At 41.8% G+C, this 18,842-nt stretch overlaps 1 protein-coding gene across 2 annotated transcripts in view; it reads left to right on the top strand.

Annotated features, from left to right (window-relative positions):
• Positions 1-18,842, top strand: part of RGL1 (ral guanine nucleotide dissociation stimulator like 1) — a 64,769-nt gene that overhangs the window by 29,613 nt on the left and 16,314 nt on the right. For both annotated transcript variants that reach the window (XM_042819012.1, XM_042819013.1), the window contains exons 4-7: positions 5,075-5,152; positions 13,083-13,267; positions 15,882-16,006; positions 16,653-16,868. In XM_042819012.1, coding sequence (XP_042674946.1) covers positions 5,075-5,152; positions 13,083-13,267; positions 15,882-16,006; positions 16,653-16,868 — 604 coding nt within the window. The remainder of the gene's footprint in view (positions 1-5,074; positions 5,153-13,082; positions 13,268-15,881; positions 16,007-16,652; positions 16,869-18,842) is intronic.

Raw genomic sequence — 18,842 nt, 5'->3', positions numbered from 1 at the left:
ATGAGCTAAAGGGACATCCGCATTGCTTACACTTCCTTTGCTCCTCTTCACACGACATAGGAGTGCAGGAGGAAGTCCTCCCAAAGCCACACACACATGGCTTCATTTATTTCACAGCAGGAATCTCATGGTTGCACAGCACTTGTACTTGTGGTGTCTCGAGCTCCCACATCCTGTGCTGGTATTGTCAGCACAGAAAAGCACAAACAGACTGGGCAAAGAGAAACATTCTTAAAGGTGATGCATCCAGTGCAGTGAGTACCAAACAAGATGTGTGAAAAGGGTTAAATCTGCTAATGTAAAACTCAGAATATTGTTAAGATGGATGCAGCACCCTCTGCATCATCTGGGAGGTACTTGCTGGATTTCTACAACTGTGCTGCTTGTAATGGACTACCAATTGTGCTCTTTGATAATTCCTGCCTTTAATATAGTCAGAGATGTGTTATTTGCCCTCTGAGTAAACTAACATTTCTTGCAAACTTTTTTATTTCTTTGCCCCACGACTTCAGATTAAATTTTTGCTTTTTATTAAATCTAAAATTGGAGCCTTATTCATTATTTTGGATGTATTTGGTCTATAAAGATTTTCTTTTAACATAGAGTGGAAGTCAAACTAAACAAAACACTGAGTGTAGGCCAGTATGTTAAGAAGTGAGAGGGATGCAAAGCTGGTTAAGAGTAATTGGACGTCCACGACCCTTTAGTATGCATGGAAGTTTGGCATCTAAATACACTAGGCAGTTTTGAAAACCTGCCCAGTCTTTAATACTATGCATCCTGATATTGCCTCTTTGTTTGGTAGAAGTGGTTTAAAAATAATTAAAAAAAAAAAAAAAGTCTCGTCAGCATTTGGATGTGGAAATGCTGGATGGAAGACTGTGGAAAGAAGGAAAGAAGGGGCAGAGCCAAGAACAGACAAGCTCCTCCTGCCCCCAGCGCAGCACTACAGCAGGGTGCCCTCACGGAGCCTTCAGCATCCCCTGCTGCTGTGTGTGCTGTGGCATTAAGTGCTCCCAAGCGTGATGGAAGCCAAAGATATTTAGCTGTCCAGAGGAGAGCAGGCATAAGCCAAGTTCCTCTCTGATGTATTTTACTTTGTCATGGTAATCGTGTTCCTTGCAGTGGTGCTTAAAAGCAGGCTGTGCTGTGCTTGTGCAGTAGCATATAAAGTAGCAACCAGTCCCTATCTGAAGAAGTGTGCAGAAAAGGAGAGCTGGAGCTGGAGCTGGAGCTGTAAGCCCAGCAGTATGTGATGGCAAATAACAAGTTAGTTTCACGTTTCTGGTTCGTTTCTTTTTCTGGAGGCTGGCTTGATAAGAGGGCAAATGGAGATGGAGAGGAGAGAGGGGGGGGAACTTGAGAAAAGCCTGGCTGGATAGAACAGAATAAGGAAGCAAGTATAAACAGAGGGCTTTGCACAAGCTGCAGACAGTCCTGAGGCCATTTTGAACAAACAGGGCAAAAAGCTATCACTTAGGGACCGTGTGAAGAAGAGAAATCTCCCTAAGAATCTGCTCTTGTCATTTTTCTTCTCTGGAACCTGAGTGCTTTTGTTCCAGGTTTTGCACCCTGGTTACAGTTTGGGTGAGCCTACCATTGTGTGCTGCTTTCTGTGGGGGGTTTGTGCCATTTCTGCATGCTTCTTCCAAGGAGGGATGGCCTGAGCAGCAAGCCTGCCCATCTCTCCCCCAGTACCACAGTGTCTGCTTCTGGAGCTTCCTCCCTCACCAGGCACCTTCAGCTCACATCTGTGGTGTTTTAGGAGGCACAGAGGAGTGGATCCTCCTGTAGCAGAGCAGATCCTTCTGTGCTTTATATGGCATCAAGTTCACTGTTACTGCTGTAGCATTTATCTTTCCTGTGTTGTTTCCCTGTATATCACTTGGCTAAAGAATTGACTTTGTTTCCATTATTCTGTGTGTATAATTCCAAACACCTCACAATTCTTGCTGAATATCTGTGCTTCCAGTTGTTTTCTGCTTACTTTGATGCTTCCAAGCATTATTTAGGGCTTTGGCACTTCTGCAGAGAACCACCTTTCCTTATTATTTCCTAATCATTCAAAGAGGATTTTCCTTCCTCTTCTTCCCTTTCCTTCTGAACAGAGATGCAGGAGTGCATTTTCTACCAGATTTTTCAGTATTTAAATATTCAGCACTACGGGTTACATTCCGGTCTCATTTGCTTAGTCAGATCTTTTGAACTAAGTCTATAACTTTCCAAACACCAAGCAAGGCTGAAAAGTTCTGTGGGCTACAGGATCCTTTTGTTTCTCATGTCTCTTTTTGTATGCAAAGCATTCATACAAGGCTGGGTAGTGAATGGCTCTTTGTCCAGGAGCTGGTGAGAACAGAGTGGTGGAAGTCTGCAGAAACACTGTTCTTTACATCAGATGTATCATTAACTCCTCCTAACCCGTTTTTAATGGCCTGTTGCTCATGCAGCGCTCTTTTTTGTTGAGAGATAGGCAGAGATTTACATTTGGCAATATGACAAAATGTTATATACGTGCCAGGTTTTGTACTGCAGATTGCTTGCTTTCTATGACTGGGTTATAGATTTATATTAGAAAAATCAGCATAAGTACCTCTAGTGGGATTTATGTGCAAGTGCCTAATGTTCTTCAGATACATCTTTTATATTTCACATGTTTCTAGGACAGTGATACTGAGAGTCATCTCAGTGCATTTTGCTTGGAGAACTAATGGGAAGTTTTGAAAAATGAGTATAAAAATGTGATTATTATTCAAGAGTTGCAGCTTTCTTTGCTCAGTAGGGGAAAATTGTCTTTTGTACTGACTAAGATGTATTTTAGTCACTTCCTAGCAGATGGTGATGGAGAGTGAAATCCTCTCCATTTATCAACAGGCCAAGAGCGTACGATACACACTGCATCAGCAGCACGGGGTGTTGAAACTAAATGATTATTGTGGTCCCTTTCAACCAGGCCATTCTGTGATTCTATGATTGTTCTTTCAATGTCTGCTCCCTCTCAGCAACCCTCTCCTGTAGCTGTTCCTGTACTGGAACCAGTGTTCCGATATTTGGAAGTGCAAATACTGAAGCCAATAGAGTTCAACCTATTTTGATTGGATTTAACCTCAGCTTAGCAGAGTGATGGGCTTTGTGGAGGTGTTGTGGCAGTGTTGTTTGGAAGGCATTCGGATTTATTTCATCCTTGCAGGAAGGCAATGGGAAGTACTTCAGTGGTTAACTGCACTCACTTTGAATTGGAAAGGGTAAGACTGATCCCTTAGAGAGGCCAGGTGGGATTAAGTGCTGAATTGCATGGATGGAAATAAAGAATCTATTCCATTTCACAGCTTCAGTAGTGCAGATCTCAATGAAAAGATCACAGGTAGAGTGTGAAATTGCTTGGAAGCACATAGGAGAAAGCAGAGAGGCCACTGATGGACTGAAAAATTTACGAACAAGATTGACAGCAAAGTAGTGATTCCTTTGTGAATGCTCCTGCTGTGATTCACTGCGACCCTGTGGAGACCAAGGTGTCATGCAGCGTAATCAGAAGTAGATTCTTACCCCACTGTCACCATAAGCATAAGCTGAGCATGTTTTTCTTTAGATGTTTGCAGTAGCTCTATGAAATCACAATGGAGAAATGGCTTATTCTGCATGAACCTCCAGGCCAAGAACCCTTTACATTTTTAGGAGTCCTTATAGTGTACTCTCATGTCTGCAGTCCTGTAGGACCAGCAGTATTGTTTGGGTATAACTGAGAAGAATTTGAGCCCTTCAAAGTGTAGTTTTGCAAGTGTTTATGTATGTGTTATACCTTTGTTTTGTGGGCAGACATAATGCTGAGATTTCTGAAGTCTTCACTACTGGTCTTGTGTTGAACGAGGGACAGCGTGTTGGTCGGACTAAGATACTGGGATCAAGCAGTCATATTTTGCTCTCAGCTTTGCAACAGATAAGTGGAAACAACATTTTTGTTGTGTCTACATGCAGCTGGAGATGCAGGAGCCAGTTTTAAATAAGCCATTGTTGCAGATAACACAAGTGGTCCTACTGTGGTACTCTCAAGGTTAAGGAAGCCCAAAGTGACCTCCTTACAGCTGCAGCCACACTGCTGCTATCTGAGGAGCTTGCCTTCATTAGTTTGGGTTTACTTTGTAATGCACTGGAATGAGCTGTGCATTAAAACCACTGATCTTTCTGTGCCTCAGTTTCCATCAGTATTGAACATTCCAATGTTAAACCCCTGGCATCATATTGTTGAAACTTATTTTAATGTATTGTGAAGTTTTGAGATTGAGAGCAGAATGTCAACATGAGGGTGGTGCAAAAACACATTATTTACAACCCGCTGGTGAGAAGGAGCTTGAATTAAACTGTGCTGGTTCAGTTTCTGTACAGATCTGCAGTTCTTGCATATGAAACCTTAGACTGATACTTCAGAAGAACATAAAGCTACCACCTCATATTTCTAACCTTTGAAAGTTATGGATGAATTTGTTGCAGTTCTGCCGTGATCCTTCCCTACACAAACTGACAGCCCGTGCTATTTTCTTTGTTTGATGTTACTAGAATGTTACAAACACTTAAAGATGCACTTGTTCTCCTAGCTACTCAGATTAATTGCAGGTGCTCGACTAACATAATTAGTCAAACACAGAATGTTTAAAATCAGCTTGCCTAAGTCTGTACTGCAAGTAATTGTCTGCCTTCATTAAAGCTGGCTGTAAGGAGCCATGAAGTTCTTTGTAGAGCTGTGTATCTGAAGCAGTGGGTACTCCTATTGAGTATGAAGTGCATTATCCTGCCTGCAAGGCACAAGCATTATGTATGTAGGTGTGAGATTTTGCTTTGTGCTGATGGAGTTGTACCTCTGGTTTCCTTTTTCCAATGGCATTTTCACAGTGCTGCACACCATTCTTGCTCATGACAACTGCATCAAGAGTTTTGACACGAATGGGCAATTACCACTTAGAAAAAATCTGTGTGGAAATCTCACGTGGTGGGAATGATGATAATTGTGTAAGAAGCGCTTTATTTGGGCTTGTGTTTTCATTTCGTAGGTGTTCCTCTAAACAGCCATCTCCTTTTTCAGGTATGGAAACCTGGAGACCTCAAGCTGTGAAGAAGTCGGGAGCCAGAATTCCTCTGAATCCAAAACAGTACTCAGGAAGTAAGTGTGGTTTTGTACTGTGCAGCAGTCAGGATTCATACTGGAGGAGGATGTGGGTAACAGAGCTGTTGTTTCCTTTGAAAATGCGCAGCACTGTTTTCTTGCTTAAACAAGCTTGTGTAAAAGCCAAGTATCAACCATCTCAAGACGTATCCAATGATGTAACCCAGAGGTCTCTCAGTCAGCAGAACTGTCTTGGAATTGAACAAGAGCTGAACACATCTAGGCCAATATTTTATTGATTAAACAAACAAGGAATGTTTGTTTCCCCTGCCTTATCTATAGCAATAAACAGTTATTGCTTATGACTGATTTTATTGTGCATTACAGCAGCATCTGCAGAGCGTAACTGAGGGTGTTCCAGGCAACATGTGCATGCATGCATCTTCTCCATTAGTGCCCCTCTGATTTACAGTGTTGCTTTTTGAGTGAAATTTAAATTCTGATGTCATCCCGTGTTGCAAGAAGAATAGCTGAGCTGATTTGAAATGCAGTTTACATGGAGAAAAGTGGTTATCTTCCTGACATCCTATGAAACTGCATTTTATCTTTAGACATGGGATGTAAAATGTTCCTTAGGTCATCAGAGTTTGTACTTTGACATCTGTATGATGTGTGGTTTGCACTATAGCAATGAAAAGTAGCTGAGTAGTTGTATTTGATTACAGTATGTTGGAAATCAACATTGTTGTCAGCATCACTCTATGATTCTATTTCATCTATCAGTTAAAAAACAAATTTAAGTCTGACTTGGCAAGGAGGAGTTGAAGAAGAGACCCTACAGCATCAATTTGTTTGTTTTGAGATAGAAGAGAATGTTGAATTTTTCTAGAACGTGAAATACACTGCATAATTTCATTCCTAAGACTGATGCAGATTGTTGATTCAAATCACATCTTATTTTAAAATATTGGGCCTGCCCTTCACACTGCTTCTCTTGCTGCATTTCTGATGATGCATGTGTTGGGACAGAAGGTTTTGAGTCTGTTTTAAAATGGTTCATACGTCCCCAGTGCAGATATTTTCCATTAACATGCCCAGCACCTCCCTGTCCCTCATTGTCTGAATGGAATTGTTGGACAATGGGCTCGCTTTGCCTTCTGTCATCCATGCAGAAACTGTTCTGTTTAAGCACCATAGATAAATTGGTGAAAGCCCCTTGTATAGGAGTGTTACTCTGAAAACACAAGTAATTATGTTTGCCTGAAGGTGGAAGAAATGTAGAGCTTAATTAACGTCTATAAATGATACAGGACTATCAAAAAAGGCTTTAGTTAGAAACAAAATGTTACTGCTTGTTAATTGTTTTAATGCTTAGAGAGAACAGAAAGCCACAAGTTCTGGTGGATTGGACTCCTCCTCTTGACCCAGAAGACTTGGTAGGAGAGCTCATATCTCTGACTCTTTTGTGATTGCCAGAAGCAACCTTAATACAACAGGTGATAGTTAAAACTTGGTCACAAGCATCAACGAGACAGAATGATGTTGAAGGTAAAGGAAAGAAAACAGGCAGTCAGCCATGTCCTTCTTGTCAAATAGATTTAGAACTTTTTGTTTAGATTTAAAGGAGGATTGTTTTTCTACTGACACACATAATTTATCATCATGCTGCTTCCTGCTGCATCCATGTTGTCTTCTCTCTTGACAGTAATTGTCACACAACATCTTTGCACAGTTGATGAATGACCAGTGGATGGGGTCTGTCTTCCCATTCTTCTAGTAGCACAACTTTTAATGCGCTGATCTGACTCCATTTTCATTCATCAGCATGGCTGATTTTGATTCTTCAGCCCTCATCTTTTACATCTGAACCTGATACCTGTTACCCAACTACTTATTTATAGAAAGTTCAACAATGAAGTTACCAAGCGAGTAATTTATATGTCATGGGCACATGTTTCAACAGATCCTGCACAAACGTGAGTTCACTTCCCTGCCTTAAAAATTTCCATTGCCTTTCAGTTGCTGTGGCTACTTGTCTCTTAGCTATGATTAATGCTATCTGGAAGAGAGACTGCCTTTGTAGTCCTGTTGCGAAACGCGTCATTCTGGTAGTTCAGGTTTTCTCTTGTCTGGGGATAATTCCAATATAATTGCATTTACCCTCTTGTCTTATAGAACAGAAACATGATATAGGTGTGCTCTCAGTGTTATATGTGCTGGAGCAATGCTATTTCTTGCCATTAACTCTGTATTTTTGGAGGTGAAACTTCTCTTGGGAAGTCCTGGAGTTTGTGCACAAGGCTCTTCTACGTTCATCAGACTCCTGGTGTGACACATCTGATGTTTTATAGTTCTGTTTGATGCATTAGAAATGTAAAGCATTTCCTCCTGTTTGCCACAAGAAATGCTGTAGAAGTGAAAAAAAAAACAACTTCAGGAGGAGAATTCACTGCTCCTGAGATATCTCATGGAGCTTTTAAAAAGTAGGGGGTTTCTGCAAAACCTTAGGTATGTATAGGAGGAATATTCTGTCATATTTTGTGTACCGTTAGGCCTCCAGTTAGTACTTTGTGTTGAAACTCCCTGTTCTTTTTGCACTTGTGGTATAGAGCTGTGATGTGTTTTGAGAAGGAAAAGCCCTGATTCATGTAAATTTCCTGTACTATTTTAGTGTTCCACCTGGTGTTAATGTAGCTAAGAACCTGCATGACCTACACGACGGCTTGAGTGCACTTGTGGCACAGCATGGTTTGGGAGCCCTGTGGGAGCTGTAAACCTCGCCTGGTGTTCCAGGTCTGAGCCAGCAGCTACTTCTCACACTCACTGCAGTGACATGGAGTTGTTACTGACCCAAGCTCACTTCAGCTCTGCTCACAAAATGCCTTCTTAGGGATCCTTTCTGCCAAAGGGATTTTCTCCTGTTCACTTAAGCGTCATTCCTAGCATTTTTGAGACACAGGAATGGAAAAAATTCTTTTCTTTTTATTCAACATCAATTTGACAATTATGTTTAATACAAAATGTCTGATTCTTTTAAAATTTGTATGGCCGTTTTCTTTAGATCTCCATCCAGTAACAGAAAGTTTAAACAAAGTGCTGTAATGTTGTAACTTAAAAAAAAAAAACAAACCAAAACAAACAAGACAGCATATCTTGGGCCTTAAAATAATGATTAAACTCTGAACAATCAAACTTTTTGGGACCTTAATAACATTGCCTTATACCTCTTTATGTTCAATAGCTTGCTTTTCACATTTCTCACTGCTTTCTGACAGCCAGAATGTTTATGATAGCAACGTGAAAGCCAGAAACAGAAGAATAAAGTTTGGAAAAGGTCAGATGCAATGCCCAAATGTCTGAGTTAGATGGACTTCGGCCCATGTTTCCAAAAACATGAGGCCATACCTCACTTAATTGTCTGATAAAGGAGTTGTAAGGAGTAACTCATTTGACCCTCTGTCTCCTGCTACAAGCAATTCTTTTTGCTCTTCTTGCATCATGTAAACAAAACTCCCAGAACATTGCTTAATTCTACATCCTCTTGTGTCAAGGTGTTGCCTTCTCATCTGTGGAGCTCTCTGTGCTCTGTGTGTTTTTTACCTCAGGACTTCTGGTGACTTTCAAAAAGAAAATAATGGATACAGCACACCAAGACGATTCAGAATAAAACCATACACGTGCTAAATATAAATGAAAATTATCAGTATGATGAAATGATGGGAAGTTTTAATGAGATAGGCATGTGTAAGATATTTCAAGCTCCTTGACCTGTTGTGGGAAGGGCATCTTATGGCCAAGCAACTAATGCCACTTGAGGACTTCAGGTGACCGAACTGTTGTGTGTTGCAGATGAGATAGATGCAAACAGTGCTTTTGGTGATATGAGCTGATAGCTGTAATCTCTATTCCCAGACTCGGATTCCTCCTTGGTTAACTTTTAACTGATAGTTAAATGTTGAGTTTCAGTGCAGAAAAGATGTGGACCTGTTGGAGTGCACCCAGAGGAGGGCCACAGAAATGATCCAAAAGAGGAATACCTGCCTATGAGAAAAGGCTGAGAGCTGGGGCTGTTCAGCATGGGAAGGAAAAGGCTTTGGGGAGACCTGAGAGTGGCTTTTGCAGAATCGCTGTGTAACCTACTGAATCACTCATGTCTGTGTGATAGGAGAGCTCATTCTCCACCTTGTCTATGCTCTGCTGGCTCAGTTTAACAGTGATGTTAGGCTCAGAGCTACCATGGTCTTGCCCTGTTTCATGGAAGCTAGTGAGTGGATGAGTAGTTCTGTGTTTCCATTTGTAAGGCAACAAAACCACACGTGCGTCTTCCGATATATAGGTTTTAAAGTCTGAAATGTTTTAAGCAAGGGTGGTGCAGAAATTGCAAGATTTTCTGAAGGGTGCAAAACTTGAAAGCATTTTTGAGCAGAGCCCAGAGTCCGTGGTTGGAAGGATGGGATTTAAACATTAAAAAGTTTTTCTTACAAGCTGCAAATATAGGAAAGTAAGAATTTATAGCTCATAATCAGCCCATGAAAAATGCAGTCTGTGATGTTTCTTTCCTGTCTGAGATCTTGGAATGCTCCCATTGCTATCTGTCTCTGGATCTATCAAGTGTAGGGAGTGTAGGGAGCAAAAGTAAAGCTCCTGCAAGCTGCGGGCAGCCCTCCAGCTCGTTTTCAGAAAGCTTTCCTCCCTGACGCACCAATTAGGAAGTCAAGTGATAGGAGGTCAGTAGGCTAGAGTGTACCTTTTTTCTCTTTCCTATTTCCCCTCTCGACTGAAATTATTTTGCTGGCAAAGAAATCTGTGTCTGTAATGGCTGTGAACTCTTCACCCTGTTCTGGGAGACTGGGTCCGTGTTCAGCTCTGTTTATTCTTCAGCTTATGAAAGCGGCCATCAACCAGGCCTCTGGAAACTGAGCTCAGTATGTGAACAATATTAGTACAAAAAAGTGTCCTGGGGAGAGGCTCCTGCTTTGAAATCATTGCAGAACTGGTAAATGCTCATAAAAAAAGAAATACCTATTCAACCTATTCTGTGGCAGTGGAATCAGTAGGAATGACAGTGAGTTTGTGGTGTGGGGAAAGGAGGCACAGAGCAGGGGACAAAAAGGGGACAATTGGAAGTGTGGGGAAGCAGGAGTGAGGGCTTGGGAGCATCACTGGGGATGGCTGACTGTTGTGGCAGTGATCATCCTTCTTGGGAAGTGGAGCTGGTGATGCTGGCTTCCCTGTATGATGGCATGGCATTTATCCCAGCTGAGAAAAGCAGTCCTGGAGCTCCCAGTGAAAGGTTTGGCACCCATGACCTTAACCTGGGAAGAGCTTGCTTCCTTGCTGCGTGCACTGAAAGCTTGTCTGGGCAGAGGTGTGAAAATCCATTCCCAAGTGGTTTTCAAATGTGACGAATCTTTGGAGCTGCGTGATCTGTATTTCATATTTGCAGTAGAACCTGAAGCACAGTGTGTGTTTGTATGTTAATTTTTGGTTCCAAATACTCTTTGTAGCTCTAAAATTTTAATTGCAGATTTTTTCCTGTCAGCAAGCCTAACTGAGCAGTATTACTGACAGCTTTCCAAACACTGTCACTAATTACAAGTTTGAAGTTGTCACAATATCAGAGAGGGAAATAAAAGAAACAACAGACTAGTGAAGTGAATAGAGCTTGTAAAATGGCATCTGTTTGGGACTGAAAGTTAGACAGGGTGTAAGGAATAGAATGGGAGAGGCAATCTTTACCCTTCTTTAATTATTAGTTTATTCTGAGTGCCACCAAGCAGCTGAATTAACCAGGTGTTGCTGGTTAACAGCAGATGCTGGTAGCATCTGTGTGCAGCTCTGCAAGGAAAGCTGTCTTGGCTGGCTTCCATCTTCTTCACTGTACAGCGGTCTAAATGTGAAATCTCTGTTCATATTGAACAAATTGAGAGACAGGTCCTCCTGGCTTGTAGCTCTGTGTTTTCCAGCTGTTAATGTGACAAACCTGGAGCCACTACTTCTGCATACCATGCTTTTGAGGACTCTCAGAAACTTTGAAGGCCAGGTGCCTGGTTGCCATGAGGGGAGTACAGATGCTCACTGAGCTGCCATGTTGGTGTCTCAGACTGCATGCCTACGGTTAGAGGTTGCTCCTGAAAGCCCAGCCCTTCTCTTCATGTATTGTGTATGAATATGGGATACTGTTATTGAATGAGGGCATTGTGAAATGAGGTTAGTGGAAGAGGCACTACTTGATCAGAAGGTTTCTGTAGATGTGAATAATGTTTTCACTGTGGGGCTAAGTTCTCACCTCTAACTACACAGCAGAATCCTAGGGAGCTGTGGAGCCGAGTGAGACCTGCTGCGATCCAGGACTGCTTCACTTAGCTCATCTCAGCTGCTTTCTGAAGGCAGTGTGAAGAGCTGCTTCCCTAAAATACTGCATTTCTTCTCTCCTAGACATCTCCCCCGACTTTCCATGACAGCAGAAAGTGCAGCTCACCCCTCTTTCTTGCTGCAGCCTCTATTGACTGTTGGCTGGAAGAGGCTTGAAATAGAGGAGTAGTCTTAGTGTCGCAGAGAAAATATCTGAGACTTCCTTTTCTCAGGGATTTTGATGTCAGTGGTGCATTTCCTTATGGAACAGAGCGCTTTGCTTTCATGTCATGTCCTGTTCTCAGTACCACCCTACGTGTCTGTGAGACAGGTCCTTGTTGGTGTGTCATGCTCATGGAATCGTGGATAGGAAGCTCTCAGAGTCTTTCATTTCTTAAAAAGTTCCTATAATTTTCAAGCATCCTTTCCTTCCATGAGAGAGGCATACCTTCTTGCATGGCATAATTTGATGGTGCCTCCTTCTCTTTGAACTAAGGGTAAAATCCACATTCTGCTAATGTTTCTGTTACACAATTTATCCAGAGATTAGCAGACCCTATCTGTTTTCTGGGCTCAGCCATCTCAGCTCTTCCAGCCTGCTGTGGAGAGCTGGCAATGCCATGCTGTCCATGCTGCACAAGTCATGGTGAGTCTTTTATCTGCACACACACGACAGTCTCACTAACGATCTGCACACATGGGGGTTCAGGCTTACACTGCTTTTTCCAGCACACACAGCCTTGGTGAATGGGCAGCCTCTCTTCTAAGAAAGCAGACACCTTTGATTGTGCAGGACTCTGCTTGGGACTGCATTCCCAGGCTGGGCAGTGTGATTGATGAGAGGAAAGACACCAGAGGAAGTGTTTGATTTAGCACTTCCACCAGGAAGCTCCTATCCTGAAGGAGCCACAAATACCTTCTTCCTCCCTTGTATTTTTCCACAACGTCCCAGGGAACAGTAACTGAGCAAACATTGCAGCCGTGCTGTGCTGCAGCATTTCCCACTGGTGCAGGAGTGAATTAAGAAATTATATTCTCCTTCTGATTGTGTGCATTATGACTGGTAGTCATTCAAACGTGGTCACGGTACAGCTAAGCGAAGATACTTCAACTGCTTAAACAAAGGCTGACTCCAAAGTAGTTGGCAAGTCTTGCCTTTCTAGCTTAACAAAGTACAATGCAGGGAAGCAGGACTAGAATGAATCCAAGAGTTAGGAAATGTTTGGGCTTTATTTGAGGATGCTGATCTTATATGCTTGGGAGATGGTTAATTTTTAATTTATTTTCTTAATTGCTTTATGTATTACTATTTGATATCCTGAATTTAATAGAAAGGTCTCAGTATTACTTAAACGGATTTTGATTCTTCAATACTGTGCATTCTGGGGCTGTAGTTGGATTTACTTGTAGTAGAGCAAATCAGAAGCAGCTTCACTCAAGTCCCTGCAAAATCTGAGCGATATCTTAGTAAGATTCCATGCATAGAAAAGAACAAATTAAATTCTGTGCTCAGAAACATCCTTGTACTGCCTTCATGAGGGATATGAATGTCGTGGTGTTTACATTTTTATATAGATACACGCAATTGGCAGAAGCTGTACAAGCTATGTGCTCTCTGTGTATTTGCTTTCAGTGCAATAGCATCAATCTTACGAGCATGGCTCGATCAGTGCTCTGAGGACTTCAGAGAGCCTCCCAGCTACCCATGTTTGCTGAAGTTGCTGGAATACCTGCAGAGGAGCATGCCTGGCTCTGACCCAGAGAGGAGGGCACAGAACCTTTTGGAGCAGTTCCAGAAGCAAGAAATAGAAAACGATTGTAAGCTACCTTCCCTTCTTTCTTTCCTTGTTTTCACATGCTGAATGGTACCTTGGGATTTACGTAGACTACATTTTATTAACACTCACGCTAACTGGTAATATTGTGAGGCTCACCAGTGACTTCATTCTTTTTTAATTTCTGAATGAGACATCAGGTTCTGTGTGAATAGTACAGTACAGCGTGGGAGCCTTCTGTTCATTCTGGGGAGGACTGGGAGTCCCAGCACTTATGATGTTCAGCCAAAGTCTCAAGACTGCTGCAGCAGCTGAGTGGTTAACTGTCAGCAGATTCCCCATTGTCACAGAGTTAAAAGAAACAAGCTGCTATTCAGCTGGTCCTCTTACTTCAACCCTCACAGAAAAAAAAAAAAAAAAAAAAAAAACCAACAAAAAAACAAACACAAAACAGCAAAACCAAAATCAACCCTAAATCAATAAAAAACAAAACCAAAAAGCTCATCTTACTGGGCTGCGACAAAATACAGCCTGAGTCACACAGCCTTGTTGCTATGAAGCTTTTCTTCCTAGTTACCACCATGTCAAAGGAAGTGTATGTGGCTGTTTTTTCCTATTTGAGTGGCTGGCTGCTTGGTATCCAAGGACAGAGGAAAAGCTTACGTTATTGGGGGTCACAATCTACTGAAACAATAGAGAACTGTGGTAATGCAGATATGCTGTGTGCAGTGTCAAGCTTGACACATACCCTTATCCTGCTTCATAAGTTTCCTGTGCCATAAGCTGAAATGTCATAGGAGGTCCCATAGTGTGTGAATGGGAGCTAAAACCAACTTCCAGGTTTGGCAGAGAGGCAAGTGGGAGTAATTAATGGAATAAAGGATAAAGGAAATGAGAGAAAAGAAACATTTCATTCCTAGACTAAAGTCTTCCTTGCTGAATATCCCAGAAATGCTATGTCAGTGCATAACGTGGTGCAGTGCCAACTTTTCTTGCTCATTAACACGTGTGTAAGAAGCACACAGAGCCCAAGCGGTCTCCTTACTGAACACAGGTAAGTGAGCTGGGTTGCTGACGTGTGCCCATTGATGTTCTTCCCTGAGTTCAGTTCCCACAGGTCAAACAAAGACAGCTCAGAAGAGCTATATTCGGATTCATCTGTTGTTCAAAGTGAGCAGCTGTTCCCAGCAGCCCTGCTTTCTGCGTTTGTTTCCTAAAGCAACAATTGAGAAGGCTCTTTTCTGAGTTATAGACAAGTCACTTTGAATGGTAACATTTTCCAAATTGGGGCAGAATAGAAACAGTGAATTAGAATAAAAGGAGAGGAGGAGAATGCAATTAACCTGAGAGGTCTACAGAGGAGAGTTTGAGTTGTGGCTTATTTTATCATCACTCCATCTTTGCTCATTTCTCCAACTTCTTTCAAATCTTGTAATGCATGGCTGCAGTCATATCTCAAGACGGCTGATAATTATTGTTCTAAAGCACTAATGTGCTATAAATTTACAAATTTAGGTCCTAATCATAGACTCATAAAATGGCCTGGGTTGCAAAGGACCACAGTGCTCATCCAGTTCCAACCCCCTGCTATGTGCAGGGTCACCAACCAGCAGACCAAGCTGCCCAGAGCCACATCCAGCCTGGCCTTGAATGCCTGCAGGGATGGGGCATCCACAACCTCCTTGGGCAACCTGTTCCAGTGCCTCACCACCGTCTGTGTGAAAAACTTCCTAAAATCCAACAGATTGGTTTCTGTAATCAAACCTCCATTCAGTGCTGCCATCACCCATCCCAGCAGAGTAGGTGGCAGTGCCAGCTGCACAGCTAGAAGCTGCTCCCAGCCTCAGCACCAGCAGCTTGAGCAATACAAAGCAAGGTGAGTCAGCCTGGGTCAGACAGAACCACAGAATTGCTGGGGTTGGAAGGGACCTCAAGAGATCATCGAGTCATCAAATGGTGCAGTTGGAATGTACAGATGGAAATGGTGGACATATAATTTGTTACAGCAGAACTGTAGGAAGTTACACTGATAATTACGTTTTGCAAGTTTGTGAGAGCCAAGTATTTTAAAAAGCAGCAAAGTACTGCTATCTGTCTTGTTGCTTTAATGTTTGCTCTGCTTTAATTGAATACAAAGGATTGCATAACGTACTCTGAAATGCACTGCTTGTTTTTGTTAATGAAATCTCTCTGGTAGTAAACACAATGCTTTTGCTGTTAGACTTCAACAAAAGGGAAAGTCCAATTTTCTTTTTTTTTTTTTTCTCCCCATTCTTTTGTACTTATTGTCACCTTCCAGTAAAAGGGATTTGAAGAGGATTTATTTTAGGGATTTTCTGTTTGACTTCCTCCTTCACTGTGGGCGTATTTCTTTGTGGCTTTGTTTTTTTCTAATGTGTCTTTGTTCCAAACTGTGGTAGCCAAAAGGTGACACAGGAACACCTGGGAAATGGTGTGCAATGCTGGAATAGCTTCTCTTCATTATTATCCATGTGGTCCATATTGTGCCCCTATACCTGATACATTCTTTTCTTTCCACATTCAGGAGGTGAACTCTGGGTGTAAGAACATTCCTCATGCAATGGTTTTGGAATGTAATCACAGTAACAGCTGCTCTGATTCACTGTTTACTAAGTCATGTTTTCCATCCTGCACAGATGAGTTCCATAGCACTTCCCCCTGTAATCTGTATGATGAAGAGGAAATGGAAATCAGTGGTCCAGAAGAATTCTCTATTTTCCAGGAAGACCTTGTGGCAGAGCAGCTGACGTACATGGATGCAGTATGTACAGTATATGTACTACTTGAAATGCTAGGGGAAATACTGCTGGGCTTCTGAGTTTTTTCTTGTGTTATTCCCTTTTTAATGATTTCAATATAAACAGTGCTCCCGAATAAGTCTAGTTCTGGGCCACAGAACGTAGCTCTGCTTGGTCATCCAAACCTCCTTCATTTTCTGGGCTTTTTCCTTCAGTCATTCTGAAGATTTTAAAAAAAAAGACAACTAATAAAAGAAGTGGACAATGTTGGTGTATACTATGTATATTATGTAGCCTTTTTTTGTGTGTGGGTTTTTTTTTTGTTTTTTTTTTTTTTTATTATGTTGTTATGTGGTCTAAAAACGTATACATACTCCAATTGTGATTTGGTTTGGCTGTGCCATTCTGCTTCAAAACAGCATTATTTTTTAACAAATTTCCCCTCAGTTGCACTACTAATATATATGTGTCTCTTATATTCCAAAGGTTTAGCTGGCAGTTATTCTAGGGCATCAAGCCTACAAGCAGTATGCTGAAGTTTATATTTTAAGCTAAGAGAAAGCAAATATTTATATTTTAATATGGCACTGGACTTCTAACATGCATTTCTTGCAAACAGTAGAGACCTAGGAGGATCCTGCTGACTTAGACACCTCTGTTTCACTCTAGAAGCTCTTCAAGAAAGTTGTGCCCCACCACTGTTTGGGATGCATCTGGTCTCAAAGGGATAAAAAAGAAAACAAGCATCTGGCACCTACCATCAGAGCCACCATCTCTCAGTTCAACGCGGTTACCAAATGTGTTGTCAGCACTATCCTGAAGAGCAAAGAACTCAAAACACAGCAGAGGGCCAAGATCATTGAGAAGTGGATTCATATTGCACATGTAAAGCATTTATTCTAGATTGTTTGATGTTCCTCATGCAGGTGCTTTGGAGTGAGGGAGACGAAGAAGGGATTGTGTGCATTGATCTCAGGCCAAACTTAGCTCTGATTCTTTCTAGATTTGACCAGCTTTCTTGCTAATAGAAGATTGATACTGCCACCTTTTCCCTAGTTCCTTTTCCCATATGGAAATTGGGTTGATGTTTGTCTCTTTGCAGGGTGGGGAATGCTAATTAATAAATGAGGCAGATAATGTGCCTTGCAGATGGGGAGCGCTGCACACTTGATAATGTAACATTGATGGTAAGATGGATATAAATTCAATCAGTTGAGTTCCCTGGTAAGAAAGTACTGCTCATATCAGTGATAGAAATGATGTGGTGGTTGATCCCCACTACACTTCCTTTATCAGGCAGTGCAGTGACAGCACAAGGGCTAACAGTTTTAAGCTAAAAAAAAAAAAATAATGGGAGGAGGAAATTATGTTTGGTAGGGGTGGTGGGGCACTGACACAGGCTGCCAAGAGAAGCTGTGGTTGCTCCATCCCTGGAAGCGTTCAAGACCAGGTTGGAGATTGGGATTTGAGAACCTGGAGGTGTCTCTGTACATGGCAGGGCATTGGAACTGGGTGTGCTTGAAACTCTTTTCCAACCCAAACTACTCTGTGATTCTATTATATCACCAAATGTTAGAATAAAATCAAATAGAAACGGAAAACTGGCAGTGGTGTAGGCAGTAGGCAGTTAGAGTGAGCTTTGCACTTCACTTGCTTTGGCTGTTAATATTCAGTCAGTGAGCATCAGCCTCCCTCTCCTGCATATGCAAATGATGTGAGAGGTGAAGCCAGGTATGGTGGAAGACAGCATAACTGTTGTGTTTTCATACACATACATCTAAATATACGTGTATGTATATATGAAAGTTAAGTACTGGATTTTAAGTGCAGAAAAAAATAACTTCTAAGTAGTAGTAGCCTTTTTTATCATGAGAAAAAAATGAAATTATTGTTTATGCTCTTTTGTTCTGAACAGTTCTTGAGGCTAAAGAGTCATTTGCTTACTAAATTATTCCTTGTTTACATTGGGTCTGCAAACCAGCTGGGTTTGGGATGGGGCAGGTGGACAGAGCAAGTAGTGGTACGATATGGCACTGGTCTCATCATCTTACTTTTCTACTTTTTCACTGCCTTATATTTATTTCTCTCTAATACATTCTTCCTTTTCGCCTCAATTCCTTTGTCTTTTAAGAGATTGTGTGTTATCTTGGCACAGCAGAGTTTTCCATACCTTCTTTGCATAACTCTAGTTACCTTATTTCTTAGACTTTATCAGTTATATTTTACTGTAAGCTTTTTAATAGGTCCCTTTCAGGGCTGCTGGCACCTAAATCTAGGTCTCCTTTTTGAAAGGAACTTTAAAGCACTTTAATATGGATATCTGTTGACTATGTTTGAAGAATCACATGGATTCTTTCAAAGCTCTACAAAACAAGCAGTCATAAAAGGCTCAAGCCAAACAGAGACCTTCCAACCTTGACAGTGCACGTCTGTACTTCCAGAGGCAGCATTGTTAGTACTGGCACTTAAGCTCCAGCAACTGCATGGTTCAGAAAACTGGTATGGGGAAGTTCTTTCACCTCTACTTCGGCACTTATGTCGAATTGTTATCTGCTGCCCACTTTATAGACCATGTGAATGGATTAGGAAGTTTGGTTCTTATTTCCTGTGTGCAGATCTCCAGTTAATGGGGCCTTCCTGGAGCAAGCTGGGCTGCAGTCTGGGCAAGCAAGCATGGAGCTGCATCTTGCTCATCAGAGGGCAGCAGGAAGGGCCAGGGAAGCCAGGCCAGGCACTGTAATACTTTTTCTGTGGGTGGAGAACTTGGTTCTTCACCTCTATAAATCCAATCTCCCTTTACTTAGTTCATGCACTTAATTAAAAACTCCAGTCTTTGCTAGGCACATGAAAATGCATGTG

Source organism: Centrocercus urophasianus, unplaced genomic scaffold (genome assembly GCF_019232065.1).
Source record: "Centrocercus urophasianus isolate 14NV4802_14NV808 unplaced genomic scaffold, USGS_Curo_1.0 seq_18, whole genome shotgun sequence".
Lineage (NCBI taxonomy): Eukaryota > Metazoa > Chordata > Aves > Galliformes > Phasianidae > Centrocercus > Centrocercus urophasianus.
Note: the sequence above shows the minus strand (reverse complement) of the source record. Positions and strands in the feature narration are given on the sequence as shown.